Here is a 17,500-nt window from a genome sequence, read left to right as displayed (position 1 = left end):
CAGCTGCTCTTTAGGAACACCTGCCTCAACCAGCTTCAGACCGGTCACTGCATCTGCTGCAGAGAAACCTATCTGGAGGGAGGGAGGGAGACAGAAACAGACAGACAGACAGACAGACAGACAGACAGACAGACAGACAGACAGGCAGACAGACAGAAACAGATACAGACAGAGAGACAGACAGAAACAGATACAGACAGAGAGACAGACAGACAGAAACAGATACAGACAGATACAGACAGAGAGACAGACAGACAGAAACAGATACAGACAGAGAGACAGACAGAAACAGACAGAGAGACAGAGAGACAGAGAGACAGACAGACAGACAGACAGAGACAGACAAAGACAGACAGGACAGAGACAGACAAAGACAGAGACAGACAGACAGGACAGAGACAGCTAAGTCAGGTACAGGTACCTTTACAGTGAGTGGGGTTAGACACAGCAGATGAGTTAAGCTAGTTGTCCAGGCAGGTTGGTTAAGATGTGGGCACCTCGGAGGTTAGTGACAGGCTACACAGGGTGACCCCAGTCCGTGGACCTAGATGTAGTCACCTCGGAGGTGAATGACAGGCTACACAGGGTGACCCCAGTCGGTGGACCTAGATGTAGTCACCTCGGAGGTGACTGACAGGCTACACAGGGTGACCCCAGTCCGTGGACCTAGATGTAGTCACCTCGGAGGTGAGTGACAGGCTACACAGGGTGACCCCAGTCCCTGGACCTGTTTAACCTGACTGGGTTACAGAGAGCACTAGCATGCAGGGACGTTGTAGATAAACCTTAGCAGTGAGCAGGAGAGGATGAACAGGGTGGGACAGTCTGGCTTTCTTAAAGGGAGACTTCGGGATGTTGGCAATGAATTCCATCTCTGTGTCCAGTATGAAGGAAGTTATGAGGTAGTTTCAAAAGCCAAGGCCACAGTGCCTTGCCAAAGTATTCGGCCCCCTTGAACTTTGCGACCTTTTGCCACATTTCAGGCTTCAAACATAAAGATATAAAACTGTATTTTTTTGTGAAGAATCAACAACAAGTGGGACACAATCATGAAGTGGAACGACATTTATTGGATATTTCAAACTTTTTTAACAAATCAAAAACTTAAAAATTGGGCGTGCAAAATTATTCAGCCCCCTTAAGTTAATACTTTGTAGCGCCACCTTTTGCTGCGATTACAGCTGTAAGTCGCTTGGGGTATGTCGCTACACTCGCATCAAGCATTTCGCTACACTCGCATTAACATCTGCTAACCATGTGTATGTGACAAATAAAATTTGATTTGATTTGGTATGTCTCTATCAGTTTTGCACATCGAGAGACTGAAATTTTTTCCCATTCCTCCTTGCAAAACAGCTCGAGCTCAGTGAGGTTGGATGGAGAGCATTTGTGAACAGCAGTTTTCAGTTCTTTCCACAGATTCTCGATTGGATTCAGGTCTGGACTTTGACTTGGCCATTCTAACACCTGGATATGTTTATTTTTGAACCATTCCATTGTAGATTTTGCTTTATGTTTTGGATCATTGTCTTGTTGGAAGACAAATCTCCGTCCCAGTCTCAGGTCTTTTGCAGACTCCATCAGGTTTTCTTCCAGAATGGTCCTGTATTTGGCTCCATCCATCTTCCCATCAATTTTAACCATCTTCCCTGTCCCTGCTGAAGAAAAGCAGGCCCAAACCATGATGCTGCCACCACCATGTTTGACAGTGGGGATGGTGTGTTCAGCTGTGTTGCCTTTACGCCAAACATAACATTTCGCATTGTTGCCAAAAAGTTACATTTTGGTTTCATCTGACCAGAGCACCTTCTTCCACATGTTTGGTGTGTCTCCCAGGTGGCTTGTGGCAAACTTTAAACGACACTTTTTATGGATATCTTTAAGAAATGGCTTTCTTCTTGCCACTCTTCCATAAAGGCCAGATTTGTGCAATATACGACTGATTGTTGTCCTATGGACAGAGTCTCCCACCTCAGCTGTAGATCTCTGCAGTTCATCCAGAGTGATCATGGGCCTCTTGGCTGCATCTCTGATCAGTCTTCTCCTTGTATGAGCTGAAAGTTTAGAGGGACGGCCAGGTCTTGGTAGATTTGCAGTGGTCTGATACTCCTTCCATTTCAATATTATCGCTTGCACAGTGCTCCTTGGGATGTTTAAAGCTTGGGAAATCTTTTTGTATCCAAATCCGGCTTTAAACTTCTTCACAACTGTATCTCGGACCTGCCTGGTGTGTTCCTTGTTCTTCATGCTCTCTGCGCTTTTAACGGACCTCTGAGACTATCACAGTGCAGGTGCATTTATACGGAGACTTGATTACACACAGGTGGATTGTATTTATCATCATTAGACATTTAGGTCAACATTGGATCATTCAGAGATCCTCACTGAACTTCTGGAGAGAGTTTGCTGCACTGAAAGTAAAGGGGCTGAATAATTTTGCACGCCCAATTTCTCAGTTTTTGATTTGTTAAAAAAGTTTGAAATATCCAATAAATGTCGTTCCACTTCATGATTGTGTCCCACTTGTTGTTGATTCTTCACAAAAAAATACAGTTTTATATCTTTATGTTTGAAGCCTGAAATGTGGTAAAAGGTTGCAAAGTTCAAGGGGGCCGAATAATTTCGCAAGGCACTGTATCTATCGTTAGTGCAATGACTGGAAGTCTATGGTATCTGCTAGCATGCTACATTAAAATGGTATCCACGAGGTCATCAGACTGAGGGAGTAGATAAAGGAATTCATAGGCAAAATCCCGAAGTATCCCTTTAAGAAAGCCAGACTGTAACTGACTGGGTGTCAGTTAAAGGTGAGTCAGGTGCAGTAAACTGTCGGGTACCTTAGCAGTGAGCAGCAGGCTACAGAAGGTGAACACGGCAGGCATCTTGATGATGGAGAGCAGCAGTTTGTATGTTTCCATGACGCTCTGCGTCTCCTCCCGGACCTTCTTCCTCCCGTGCTGTCCCCTGGCGTTCTCCTTCTTCATAACAGCCACCAGCGTGGTCGACACCAGGAACACCACGCCCCAGAAAAACAGGAAGTCTGCGCCACGGGAGCCAATCACAGACAACGACAATGTCACAGAGTGATTATAACAGCAGAGAAATGGGATATGAAACAGTGCAATGATTATCATGGTTTATTCTCCCATCGTTATTCTCCCATCACAGCTGTTACTGAAAATCATCAGCCAAAAGTTCACTCCAAAATAACAGTTTATTTTCTCTCACCTCATCTCAAAAACCACTAAGTTAATCACATGACCAATATCTGCACTCTGAAGGATTGACCACCAGATGGCACTGTCACTCAGATCTTTCCAGATAATAAGAAGTTGTTTGGCTGAAGAAAATGCACGCCTGGTACGCCCTAGCGAGGTTCAGACTGACAGGACAAAGCCAACTTTGACTATAGCATTATATGTAAATATGGTAATCATGAGAACACAAAATCACTAATTTTCCTACAATTCTGATACCATTGTCTTTAGTACACATTGTTATTCAGGGCAAGATGAAAGAATGCAAAACGTGGCCAACGGACTTTCCCTCTTCAGCAGGGAAGGGTGCATCGAGCTTTGCATGTCTGTAATTGTGCTTAATACCAGCTGACCATAGCAAGGTTCAACTAGATATATGGATTACAACTCTCCTTCCTGCTTCACAGACAACCTGCTTCATAGACAACCAGCTTCATAGACTACCTTCTTCCTGTTTCATAGAAGACCTTCCAGCTTCATAGACTAACTTCTTCCTGTTTCATAGAAGACCTTCCAGCTTCATAGACTACCTTCTTCCTGTTTCACGGAAGACCTTCCAGCTTCAAAGACTACCTTCTTCCTGTTTCATAGAAGACCTTCAGGCTTCATAGACTACCTTCTTCCTGTTTCATAGAAGACCTTCCAGCTTCATATACTACCTTCCCTGCTTTCTCATCTTTTTTACCTTCCTCCCTGACAGTATAACAATGCCAGTCTCTCCCTCCCTCCCTGACAGTATAACGATGCCAGTATATCCCTCCCTGACAGTATAACGATGCCAGTCTCTCCCTCCCTCCCTGATGGTATAACAATGCCAGTATCTCCCTCCCTGACAGTATAACGATGCCAGTCTCTCCCTCCCTGACAGTATAACAATGCCAGTCTCTCCCTCCCTCCCTGACAGTATAACAATGCCAGTCTCTCCCTCCCTGACAGTATAACGATGCCAGTCTCTCCCTCCCTCCCTGACAGTATAACGATGCCAGTCTCTCCCTCCCTCCCTGACAGTATAACAATGCCAGTCTCTCCCTCCCTCCCTGACAGTATAACGATGCCAGTCTCTCCCTCCCTTCCTGACAGTATAACAATGCCAGTCTCTCCCTCCCTCCCTGACAGTATAACGATGCCAGTCTCTCCCTCCCTCCCTGACAGTATAACAATGCCAGTATCTCCCTCCCTCCCTGACAGTATAACGATGCCAGTCTCTCCCTCCCTCCCTGACAGTATAACAATGCCAGTCTCTCCCTCCCTCCCTGACAGTATAACAATGCCAGTATTTCCCTCCCTGACAGTATAACAATGCCAGTCTCTCCCTCCCTGACAGTATAAAAATGCCAGTCTCTCCCGCCCTCCCTGATGGTATAACAATGCCAGTATCTCCCTCCCTCCCTGACAGTATAACGATGCCAGTCTCTCCCTCCCTGAAAGTATAACAATGCCAGTCTCTCCCTCCCTCCCTGACAGTATAACAATGCCAGTCTCTCCCTCCCTGACAGTATAACGATGCCAGTCTCTCCCTCCCTCCCTGACAGTATAACGATGCCAGTCTCTCCCTCCCTCCCTGACAGTATAACGATGACAGTCTCTCCCTCCCACCCTGACAGTATAACGATGCCAGTCTCTCCCTCCCTCCCTGACAGTATAACAATGCCAGTCTCTCCCTCCCTCCCTGACAGTATAACGATGCCAGTCTCTCCCTCCCTCCCTGACAGTATAACAATGCCAGTCTCTCCCTCCCTCCCTGACAGTATAACGATGCCAGTCTCTCCCTCCCTCCCTGACAGTATAACAATGCCAGTCTCTCCCTCCCTCCCTGACAGTATAACGATGCCAGTCTCTCCCTCCCTCCCTGACAGTATAACAATGCCAGTCTCTCCCTCCCTCCCTGACAGTATAACAATGCCAGTCTTTCCCTCCCTGACAGTATAACAATGCCAGTCTCTCCCTCCCTGATAGTATAACAATGCCAGTCTTTCCCTCCCTGATGGTATAACGATGCCAGTCTCTCCCTACCTGATGGTATAACAATGCCAGTCTTTCCCTCCATGACAGTATAACGATGCCAGTCTCTCCCTCCCTGACAGTATAACGATGCCAGTCTCTCCCTCCCTCCCTGACAGTATAACGATGCCAGTCTCTCCCTCCCTCCCTGACAGTATAACGATGCCAGTATCTCCCTCCCTGACAGTATAACAATGCCAGTCTCTCCCTCCCTCCCTGACAGTATAACGATGCCAGTCTCTCCCTCCCTCCCTGACAGTATAACAATGCCAGTCTCTCCCTCCCTCCCTGACAGTATAACAATGCCAGTCTTTCCCTCCCTGACAGTATAACAATGCCAGTCTCTCCCTCCCTGACAGTATAACAATGCCAGTCTTTCCCTCCCTGATGGTATAACGATGCCAGTCTCTCCCTACCTGATGGTATAACAATGCCAGTCTTTCCCTCCCTGACAGTATAACGATGCCAGTCTCTCCCTCCCTGACAGTATAACGATGCCAGTCTCTCCCTCCCTCCCTGACAGTATAACGATGCCAGTCTCTCCCTCCCTCCAAGGCAGTATAACGATGCCAGTATCTCCCTCCCTGACAGTATAACAATGCCAGTCTCTCCCTCCCTCCCTGATGGTATAACAATGCCAGTATCTCACTCCCTGACAGTATAACAATGCCAGTCTCTCCCTCCCTGACAGTATAACAATGCCAGTCTCTCCCTCCCTCCCTGACAGTATAACAATGCCAGTCTCTCCCTCCCTGACAGTATAACGATGCCAGTCTCTCCCTCCCTCCCTGATGGTATAACAATGCCAGTATCTCACTCCCTGACAGTATAACAATGCCAGTCTCTCCCTCCCTGACAGTATAACAATGCCAGTCTCTCCCTCCCTCCCTGACAGTATAACAATGCCAGTCTCTCCCTCCCTGACAGTATAACGATGCCAGTATCTCCCTCCCTGACAGTATAACAATGCCAGTCTCTCCTTCCCTCCCTGATGGTATAACAATGCCAGTATCTCCCTCCCTGACAGTATAACGATGCCAGTCTCTCCCTCCCTGACAGTATAACAATGCCAGTCTCTCACTCCCTCCCTGACAGTATAACAATGCCAGTCTCCTCCTCCCTGACAGTATAACGATGCCAGTCTCTCCCTCCCTCCCTGACAGTATAACGATGCCAGTCTCTCCCTCCCTCCCTGACAGTATAACGATGCCAGTCTCTCCCTCCCTCCCTGACAGTATAACGATGCCAGTCTCTCCCTCCCTCCCTGACAGTATAACAATGCCAGTCTCTCCCTCCCTCCCTGACAGTATAACAATGCCAGTCTCTCCCTCCCTCCCTGACAGTATAACGATGCCAGTCTCTCCCTCCCTCCCTGACAGTATAACAATGCCAGTCTCTCCCTCCCTCCCTGACAGTATAACGATGCCAGTCTCTCCCTCCCTCCCTGACAGTATAACAATGCCAGTCTCTCCCTCCCTCCCTGACAGTATAACAGTGCCAGTCTTTCCCTCCCTGACAGTATAACGATGCCAGTCTCTCCCTCCCTGACAGTATAACAATGCCAGTCTCTCCCTCCCTCCCTGACAGTATAACAATGCCAGTCTCCTCCTCCCTGACAGTATAACGATGCCAGTCTCTCCCTCCCTCCCTGACAGTATAACGATGCCAGTCTCTCCCTCCCTCCCTGACAGTATAACGATGCCAGTCTCTCCCTCCCTCCCTGACAGTATAACGATGCCAGTCTCTCCCTCCCTCCCTGACAGTATAACAATGCCAGTCTCTCCCTCCCTCCCTGACAGTATAACGATGCCAGTCTCTCCCTCCCTCCCTGACAGTATAACAATGCCAGTCTCTCCCTCCCTCCCTGACAGTATAACGATGCCAGTCTCTCCCTCCCTCCCTCCCTGACAGTATAACAATGCCAGTCTCTCCCTCCCTCCCTGACAGTATAACGACGCCAGTCTCTCCCTCCCTCCCTGACAGTATAACAATGCCAGTCTCTCCCTCCCTCCCTGACAGTATAACAATGCCAGTCTCTCCCTCCCTCCCTGACAGTATAACGATGCCAGTCTCTCCCTCCCTCCCTGACAGTATAACAGTGCCAGTCTTTCCCTCCCTGACAGTATAACAATGCCAGTCTCTCCCTCCCTGACAGTATAACAATGCCAGTCTTTCCCTCCCTGATGGTATAACGATGCCAGTCTCTCCCTACCTGATGGTATAACAATGCCAGTCTTTCCCTCCCTGACAGTATAACGATGCCAGTCTCTCCCTCCCTGACAGTATAACGATGCCAGTCTCTCCCTCCCTCCCTGACAGTATAACGATGCCAGTCTCTCCCTCCCTCCCTGACAGTATAACGATGCCAGTATCTCCCTCCCTGACAGTATAACAATGCCAGTCTCTCCCTCCCTCCCTGATGGTATAACAATGCCAGTATCTCCCTCCCTGACAGTATAACGATGCCAGTCTCTCCCTCCCTGACAGTATAACAATGCCAGTCTCTCCCTCCCTCCCTGACAGTATAACAATGCCAGTCTCCTCCTCCCTGACAGTATAACGATGCCAGTCTCTCCCTCCCTCCCTGACAGTATAACGATGCCAGTCTCTCCCTCCCTCCCTGACAGTATAACGATGCCAGTCTCTCCCTCCCTCCCTGACAGTATAACGATGCCAGTCTCTCCCTCCCTCCCTGACAGTATAACAATGCCAGTCTCTCCCTCCCTCCCTGACAGTATAACGATGCCAGTCTCTCCCTCCCTCCCTGACAGTATAACAATGCCAGTCTCTCCCTCCCTCCCTGACAGTATAACGATGCCAGTCTCTCCCTCCCTCCCTCCCTGACAGTATAACAATGCCAGTCTCTCCCTCCCTCCCTGACAGTATAACGACGCCAGTCTCTCCCTCCCTCCCTGACAGTATAACAATGCCAGTCTCTCCCTCCCTCCCTGACAGTATAACAATGCCAGTCTCTCCCTCCCTCCTTGACAGTATAACGATGCCAGTCTCTCCCTCCCTCCCTGACAGTATAACAATGCCAGTCTCTCCCTCCCTCCCTGACAGTATAACGATGCCAGTCTCACCCTCCCTCCCTGACAGTATAACAATGCCAGTCTCTCCCTCCCTCCCTGACAGTATAACAATGCCAGTCTTTCCCTCCCTGACAGTATAACAATGCCAGTCTCTCCCTCCCTGACAGTATAACAATGCCAGTCTTTCCCTCCCTGATGGTATAACGATGCCAGTCTCTCCCTACCTGATGGTATAACAATGCCAGTCTTTCCCTCCCTGACAGTATAACGATGCCAGTCTCTCCCTCCCTGACAGTATAACGATGCCAGTCTCTCCCTCCCTCCCTGACAGTATAACGATGCCAGTCTCTCCCTCCCTCCCTGACAGTATAACGATGCCAGTATCTCCCTCCCTGACAGTATAACAATGCCAGTCTCTCCCTCCCTCCCTGATGGTATAACAATGCCAGTATCTCACTCCCTGACAGTATAACAATGCCAGTCTCTCCCTCCCTGACAGTATAACAATGCCAGTCTCTCCCTCCCTCCCTGACAGTATAACAATGCCAGTCTCTCCCTCCCTGACAGTATAACGATGCCAGTATCTCCCTCCCTGACAGTATAACAATGCCAGTCTCTCCCTCCCTCCCTGATGGTATAACAATGCCAGTATCTCCCTCCCTGACAGTATAACGATGCCAGTCTCTCCCTCCCTGACAGTATAACAATGCCAGTCTCTCCCTCCCTCCCTGACAGTATAACAATGCCAGTCTCCTCCTCCCTGACAGTATAACGATGCCAGTCTCTCCCTCCCTCCCTGACAGTATAACGATGCCAGTCTCTCCCTCCCTCCCTGACAGTATAACGATGCCAGTCTCTCCCTCCCTCCCTGACAGTATAACGATGCCAGTCTCTCCCTCCCTCCCTGACAGTATAACAATGCCAGTCTCTCCCTCCCTCCCTGACAGTATAACGATGCCAGTCTCTCCCTCCCTCCCTGACAGTATAACAATGCCAGTCTCTCCCTCCCTCCCTGACAGTATAACGATGCCAGTCTCTCCCTCCCTCCCTCCCTGACAGTATAACAATGCCAGTCTCTCCCTCCCTCCCTGACAGTATAACGATGCCAGTCTCTCCCTCCCTCCCTGACAGTATAACAATGCCAGTCTCTCCCTCCCTCCCTGACAGTATAACAATGCCAGTCTCTCCCTCCCTCCCTGACAGTATAACGATGCCAGTCTCTCCCTCCCTCCCTGACAGTATAACAATGCCAGTCTCTCCCTCCCTCCCTGACAGTATAACGATGCCAGTCTCTCCCTCCCTCCCTGACAGTATAACAATGCCAGTCTCTCCCTCCCTCCCTGACAGTATAACAGTGCCAGTCTTTCCCTCCCTGACAGTATAACAATGCCAGTCTCTCCCTCCCTGACAGTATAACAATGCCAGTCTTTCCCTCCCTGATGGTATAACGATGCCAGTCTCTCCCTACCTGATGATATAACAATGCCAGTCTTTCCCTCCCTGACAGTATAACGATGCCAGTCTCTCCCTCCCTGACAGTATAACGATGCCAGTCTCTCCCTCCCTCCCTGACAGTATAACGATGCCAGTCTCTCCCTCCCTCCCTGACAGTATAACGATGCCAGTATCTCCCTCCCTGACAGTATAACAATGCCAGTCTCTCCCTCCCTCCCTGATGGTATAACAATGCCAGTATCTCCCTCCCTGACAGTATAACGATGCCAGTCTCTCCCTCCCTGACAGTATAACAATGCCAGTCTCTCCCTCCCTCCCTGACAGTATAACAATGCTAGTCTCCTCCTCCCTGACAGTATAACGATGCCAGTCTCTCCCTCCCTCCCTGACAGTATAACGATGCCAGTCTCTCCCTCCCTCCCTGACAGTATAACGATGCCAGTCTCTCCCTCCCTCCCTGACAGTATAACGATGCCAGTCTCTCCCTCCCTCCCTGACAGTATAACAATGCCAGTCTCTCCCTCCCTCCCTGACAGTATAACGATGCCAGTCTCTCCCTCCCTCCCTGACAGTATAACAATGCCAGTCTCTCCCTCCCTCCCTGACAGTATAACGATGCCAGTCTCTCCCTCCCTCCCTCCCTGACAGTATAACAATGCCAGTCTCTCCCTCCCTCCCTGACAGTATAACGACGCCAGTCTCTCCCTCCCTCCCTGACAGTATAACAATGCCAGTCTCTCCCTCCCTCCCTGACAGTATAACAATGCCAGTCTCTCCCTCCCTCCCTGACAGTATAACAATGCCAGTCTCCTCCTCCCTGACAGTATAACGATGCCAGTCTCTCCCTCCCTCCCTGACAGTATAACGATGCCAGTCTCTCCCTCCCTCCCTGACAGTATAACGATGCCAGTCTCTCCCTCCCTCCCTGACAGTATAACGATGCCAGTCTCTCCCTCCCTCCCTGACAGTATAACAATGCCAGTCTCTCCCTCCCTCCCTGACAGTATAACAATGCCAGTCTCTCCCTCCCTCCCTGACAGTATAACGATGCCAGTCTCTCCCTCCCTCCCTGACAGTATAACAATGCCAGTCTCTCCCTCCCTCCCTGACAGTATAACGATGCCAGTCTCTCCCTCCCTCCCTGACAGTATAACAATGCCAGTCTCTCCCTCCCTCCCTGACAGTATAACAGTGCCAGTCTTTCCCTCCCTGACAGTATAACGATGCCAGTCTCTCCCTCCCTGACAGTATAACAATGCCAGTCTCTCCCTCCCTCCCTGACAGTATAACAATGCCAGTCTCCTCCTCCCTGACAGTATAACGATGCCAGTCTCTCCCTCCCTCCCTGACAGTATAACGATGCCAGTCTCTCCCTCCCTCCCTGACAGTATAACGATGCCAGTCTCTCCCTCCCTCCCTGACAGTATAACGATGCCAGTCTCTCCCTCCCTCCCTGACAGTATAACAATGCCAGTCTCTCCCTCCCTCCCTGACAGTATAACGATGCCAGTCTCTCCCTCCCTCCCTGACAGTATAACAATGCCAGTCTCTCCCTCCCTCCCTGACAGTATAACGATGCCAGTCTCTCCCTCCCTCCCTCCCTGACAGTATAACAATGCCAGTCTCTCCCTCCCTCCCTGACAGTATAACGACGCCAGTCTCTCCCTCCCTCCCTGACAGTATAACAATGCCAGTCTCTCCCTCCCTCCCTGACAGTATAACAATGCCAGTCTCTCCCTCCCTCCCTGACAGTATAACGATGCCAGTCTCTCCCTCCCTCCCTGACAGTATAACAGTGCCAGTCTTTCCCTCCCTGACAGTATAACAATGCCAGTCTCTCCCTCCCTGACAGTATAACAATGCCAGTCTTTCCCTCCCTGATGGTATAACGATGCCAGTCTCTCCCTACCTGATGGTATAACAATGCCAGTCTTTCCCTCCCTGACAGTATAACGATGCCAGTCTCTCCCTCCCTGACAGTATAACGATGCCAGTCTCTCCCTCCCTCCCTGACAGTATAACGATGCCAGTCTCTCCCTCCCTCCCTGACAGTATAACGATGCCAGTATCTCCCTCCCTGACAGTATAACAATGCCAGTCTCTCCCTCCCTCCCTGATGGTATAACAATGCCAGTATCTCCCTCCCTGACAGTATAACGATGCCAGTCTCTCCCTCCCTGACAGTATAACAATGCCAGTCTCTCCCTCCCTCCCTGACAGTATAACAATGCCAGTCTCCTCCTCCCTGACAGTATAACGATGCCAGTCTCTCCCTCCCTCCCTGACAGTATAACGATGCCAGTCTCTCCCTCCCTCCCTGACAGTATAACGATGCCAGTCTCTCCCTCCCTCCCTGACAGTATAACGATGCCAGTCTCTCCCTCCCTCCCTGACAGTATAACAATGCCAGTCTCTCCCTCCCTCCCTGACAGTATAACGATGCCAGTCTCTCCCTCCCTCCCTGACAGTATAACAATGCCAGTCTCTCCCTCCCTCCCTGACAGTATAACGATGCCAGTCTCTCCCTCCCTCCCTCCCTGACAGTATAACAATGCCAGTCTCTCCCTCCCTCCCTGACAGTATAACGACGCCAGTCTCTCCCTCCCTCCCTGACAGTATAACAATGCCAGTCTCTCCCTCCCTCCCTGACAGTATAACAATGCCAGTCTCTCCCTCCCTCCTTGACAGTATAACGATGCCAGTCTCTCCCTCCCTCCCTGACAGTATAACAATGCCAGTCTCTCCCTCCCTCCCTGACAGTATAACGATGCCAGTCTCACCCTCCCTCCCTGACAGTATAACAATGCCAGTCTCTCCCTCCCTCCCTGACAGTATAACAATGCCAGTCTTTCCCTCCCTGACAGTATAACAATGCCAGTCTCTCCCTCCCTGACAGTATAACAATGCCAGTCTTTCCCTCCCTGATGGTATAACGATGCCAGTCTCTCCCTACCTGATGGTATAACAATGCCAGTCTTTCCCTCCCTGACAGTATAACGATGCCAGTCTCTCCCTCCCTGACAGTATAACGATGCCAGTCTCTCCCTCCCTCCCTGACAGTATAACGATGCCAGTCTCTCCCTCCCTCCCTGACAGTATAACGATGCCAGTATCTCCCTCCCTGACAGTATAACAATGCCAGTCTCTCCCTCCCTCCCTGATGGTATAACAATGCCAGTATCTCACTCCCTGACAGTATAACAATGCCAGTCTCTCCCTCCCTGACAGTATAACAATGCCAGTCTCTCCCTCCCTCCCTGACAGTATAACAATGCCAGTCTCTCCCTCCCTGACAGTATAACGATGCCAGTATCTCCCTCCCTGACAGTATAACAATGCCAGTCTCTCCCTCCCTCCCTGATGGTATAACAATGCCAGTATCTCCCTCCCTGACAGTATAACGATGCCAGTCTCTCCCTCCCTGACAGTATAACAATGCCAGTCTCTCCCTCCCTCCCTGACAGTATAACAATGCCAGTCTCCTCCTCCCTGACAGTATAACGATGCCAGTCTCTCCCTCCCTCCCTGACAGTATAACGATGCCAGTCTCTCCCTCCCTCCCTGACAGTATAACGATGCCAGTCTCTCCCTCCCTCCCTGACAGTATAACGATGCCAGTCTCTCCCTCCCTCCCTGACAGTATAACAATGCCAGTCTCTCCCTCCCTCCCTGACAGTATAACGATGCCAGTCTCTCCCTCCCTCCCTGACAGTATAACAATGCCAGTCTCTCCCTCCCTCCCTGACAGTATAACGATGCCAGTCTCTCCCTCCCTCCCTCCCTGACAGTATAACAATGCCAGTCTCTCCCTCCCTCCCTGACAGTATAACGATGCCAGTCTCTCCCTCCCTCCCTGACAGTATAACAATGCCAGTCTCTCCCTCCCTCCCTGACAGTATAACAATGCCAGTCTCTCCCTCCCTCCCTGACAGTATAACGATGCCAGTCTCTCCCTCCCTCCCTGACAGTATAACAATGCCAGTCTCTCCCTCCCTCCCTGACAGTATAACGATGCCAGTCTCTCCCTCCCTCCCTGACAGTATAACAATGCCAGTCTCTCCCTCCCTCCCTGACAGTATAACAGTGCCAGTCTTTCCCTCCCTGACAGTATAACAATGCCAGTCTCTCCCTCCCTGACAGTATAACAATGCCAGTCTTTCCCTCCCTGATGGTATAACGATGCCAGTCTCTCCCTACCTGATGATATAACAATGCCAGTCTTTCCCTCCCTGACAGTATAACGATGCCAGTCTCTCCCTCCCTGACAGTATAACGATGCCAGTCTCTCCCTCCCTCCCTGACAGTATAACGATGCCAGTCTCTCCCTCCCTCCCTGACAGTATAACGATGCCAGTATCTCCCTCCCTGACAGTATAACAATGCCAGTCTCTCCCTCCCTCCCTGATGGTATAACAATGCCAGTATCTCCCTCCCTGACAGTATAACGATGCCAGTCTCTCCCTCCCTGACAGTATAACAATGCCAGTCTCTCCCTCCCTCCCTGACAGTATAACAATGCTAGTCTCCTCCTCCCTGACAGTATAACGATGCCAGTCTCTCCCTCCCTCCCTGACAGTATAACGATGCCAGTCTCTCCCTCCCTCCCTGACAGTATAACGATGCCAGTCTCTCCCTCCCTCCCTGACAGTATAACGATGCCAGTCTCTCCCTCCCTCCCTGACAGTATAACAATGCCAGTCTCTCCCTCCCTCCCTGACAGTATAACGATGCCAGTCTCTCCCTCCCTCCCTGACAGTATAACAATGCCAGTCTCTCCCTCCCTCCCTGACAGTATAACGATGCCAGTCTCTCCCTCCCTCCCTCCCTGACAGTATAACAATGCCAGTCTCTCCCTCCCTCCCTGACAGTATAACGACGCCAGTCTCTCCCTCCCTCCCTGACAGTATAACAATGCCAGTCTCTCCCTCCCTCCCTGACAGTATAACAATGCCAGTCTCTCCCTCCCTCCCTGACAGTATAACGATGCCAGTCTCTCCCTCCCTCCCTGACAGTATAACAGTGCCAGTCTTTCCCTCCCTGACAGTATAACAATGCCAGTCTCTCCCTCCCTGACAGTATAACAATGCCAGTCTTTCCCTCCCTGATGGTATAACGATGCCAGTCTCTCCCTACCTGATGGTATAACAATGCCAGTCTTTCCCTCCCTGACAGTATAACGATGCCAGTCTCTCCCTCCCTGACAGTATAACGATGCCAGTCTCTCCCTCCCTCCCTGACAGTATAACGATGCCAGTCTCTCCCTCCCTCCCTGACAGTATAACGATGCCAGTATCTCCCTCCCTGACAGTATAACAATGCCAGTCTCTCCCTCCCTCCCTGATGGTATAACAATGCCAGTATCTCCCTCCCTGACAGTATAACGATGCCAGTCTCTCCCTCCCTGACAGTATAACAATGCCAGTCTCTCCCTCCCTCCCTGACAGTATAACAATGCCAGTCTCCTCCTCCCTGACAGTATAACGATGCCAGTCTCTCCCTCCCTCCCTGACAGTATAACGATGCCAGTCTCTCCCTCCCTCCCTGACAGTATAACGATGCCAGTCTCTCCCTCCCTCCCTGACAGTATAACGATGCCAGTCTCTCCCTCCCTCCCTGACAGTATAACAATGCCAGTCTCTCCCTCCCTCCCTGACAGTATAACGATGCCAGTCTCTCCCTCCCTCCCTGACAGTATAACAATGCCAGTCTCTCCCTCCCTCCCTGACAGTATAACGATGCCAGTCTCTCCCTCCCTCCCTCCCTGACAGTATAACAATGCCAGTCTCTCCCTCCCTCCCTGACAGTATAACGACGCCAGTCTCTCCCTCCCTCCCTGACAGTATAACAATGCCAGTCTCTCCCTCCCTCCCTGACAGTATAACAATGCCAGTCTCTCCCTCCCTCCCTGACAGTATAACGATGCCAGTCTCTCCCTCCCTCCCTGACAGTATAACAATGCCAGTCTCTCCCTCCCTCCCTGACAGTATAACGATGCCAGTCTCTCCCTCCCTCCCTGACAGTATAACAATGCCAGTCTCTCCCTCCCTCCCTGACAGTATAACAATGCCAGTCTCTCCCTCCCTGACAGTATAACAATGCCAGTCTTTCCCTCCCTGATGGTATAACGATGCCAGTCTCTCCCTACCTGATGGTATAACAATGCCAGTCTTTCCCTCCCTGACAGTATAACGATGCCAGTCTCTCCCTCCCTGACAGTATAACGATGCCAGTCTCTCCCTCCCTCCCTGACAGTATAACGATGCCAGTCTCTCCCTCCCTCCCTGACAGTATAACGATGCCAGTATCTCCCTCCCTGACAGTATAACAATGCCAGTCTCTCCCTCCCTCCCTGATGGTATAACAATGCCAGTATCTCACTCCCTGACAGTATAACGATGCCAGTCTCTCCCTCCCTGACAGTATAACAATGCCAGTCTCTCCCTCCCTCCCTGACAGTATAACAATGCCAGTCTCTCCCTCCCTGACAGTATAACGATGCCAGTATCTCCCTCCCTGACAGTATAACAATGCCAGTCTCTCCCTCCCTCCCTGATGGTATAACAATGCCAGTCTCTCCCTCCCTGACAGTATAACGATGCCAGTCTCTCCCTCCCTGACAGTATAACGATGCCAGTCTCTCCCTCCCTCCCTGACAGTATAACAATGCCAGTCTCTCCCTCCCTCCCTGACAGTATAACGATGCCAGTCTCTCCCTCCCTCCCTCCCTGACAGTATAACAATGCCAGTCTCTCCCTCCCTCCCTAACAGTATAATGATGCCAGTCTCTCCCTCCCTCCCTGACAGTATAACAATGCCAGTCTCTTCCTCCCTGACAGTATAACAATGCCAGTCTTTCCCTCCCTGATGGTATAACGATGCCAGTCTCTCCCTACCTGATGGTATAACAATGCCAGTCTTTCCCTCCCTGACAGTATAACGATGCCAGTCTCTCCCTCCCTCCCTGACAGTATAACAATGCCAGTCTCTCCCTCCCTCCCTGACAGTATAACAATGCCAGTATCTCCCTCCCTGACAGTATAACAATGCCAGTCTTTCTCTCCCTCCCTGACAGTATAACAATGCCATTCTTTCCCTCCCTGATGGTATAACGATGCCAGTCTCTCCCTCCCTGACAGTATAACGATGCCAGTCTCTCCCTCCCTCCCTACCTGACAGTATAACGATGCCAGTCTCTCCCTCCCTCCCTGATGGTATAACAATGCCAGTCTCTCCCTCCCTCCCTGACAGTATAACGATGCCAGTCTCTCCCTCCCTCCCTACCTGACAGTATAACGATGCCAGTCTCTCCCTCCCTCCCTGATGGTATAACAATGCCAGTCTCTCCCTCCCTGACAGTATAACGATGCCAGTCTCTCCCTCCCTGACAGTATAACGATGCCAGTCTCTCCCTACCTGACAGTATAATGATGCCAGTCTCTCCCTCCCTGACAGTATAACAATGCCAGTCTCTCCCTCCCTCCCTGATGGTATAACAATGCCAGTCTCTCCCTCCCTACCTACCTGAAAGTGTAACGATACCAGTCTCTTTAGGCTCTGCTCTCAGGTATTTGTTGCAGAAGTCAGCTGACTCCAGGGCCAGGAAGAGGACGTTGCCTAGGAAGTAGCCAGCCGTCTGTCCCACAGAGTTACATGTGGAGGCGTAGCCCACGTTCTCCCTAGACAGCATGGTCAGAGCCCAGCCATCCACTGCTATGTCCTGGGATCAGGGAAGGGAATATAACAGAGTCATGTATC

The 17,500-nt window shown here is 50.7% G+C and overlaps 1 protein-coding gene across 1 annotated transcript in view; it reads right to left on the bottom strand.

Moving 5' to 3' along the window:
* Window positions 1–17,500, bottom strand: part of LOC139382991 (acetyl-coenzyme A transporter 1-like) — a 29,429-nt gene that overhangs the window by 8,099 nt on the left and 3,830 nt on the right. Inside the window, exons 4-6 of the mRNA XM_071127278.1 lie at window positions 17,267–17,462; window positions 2,838–3,040; window positions 1–72 (exon numbers count right to left, since the gene is read on the bottom strand). The exon at window positions 1–72 is cut by the window's left edge and continues 113 nt beyond it. Coding sequence (XP_070983379.1) covers window positions 1–72; window positions 2,838–3,040; window positions 17,267–17,462 — 471 coding nt within the window. The remainder of the gene's footprint in view (window positions 73–2,837; window positions 3,041–17,266; window positions 17,463–17,500) is intronic.

The sequence above is a fragment of the Oncorhynchus clarkii genome, chromosome 24 (assembly GCF_045791955.1).
Source record: "Oncorhynchus clarkii lewisi isolate Uvic-CL-2024 chromosome 24, UVic_Ocla_1.0, whole genome shotgun sequence".
Lineage (NCBI taxonomy): Eukaryota > Metazoa > Chordata > Actinopteri > Salmoniformes > Salmonidae > Oncorhynchus > Oncorhynchus clarkii.
The sequence above is the reverse complement of the archived record's forward strand: the minus strand, read 5'-3'. Positions and strand labels throughout refer to the sequence as shown.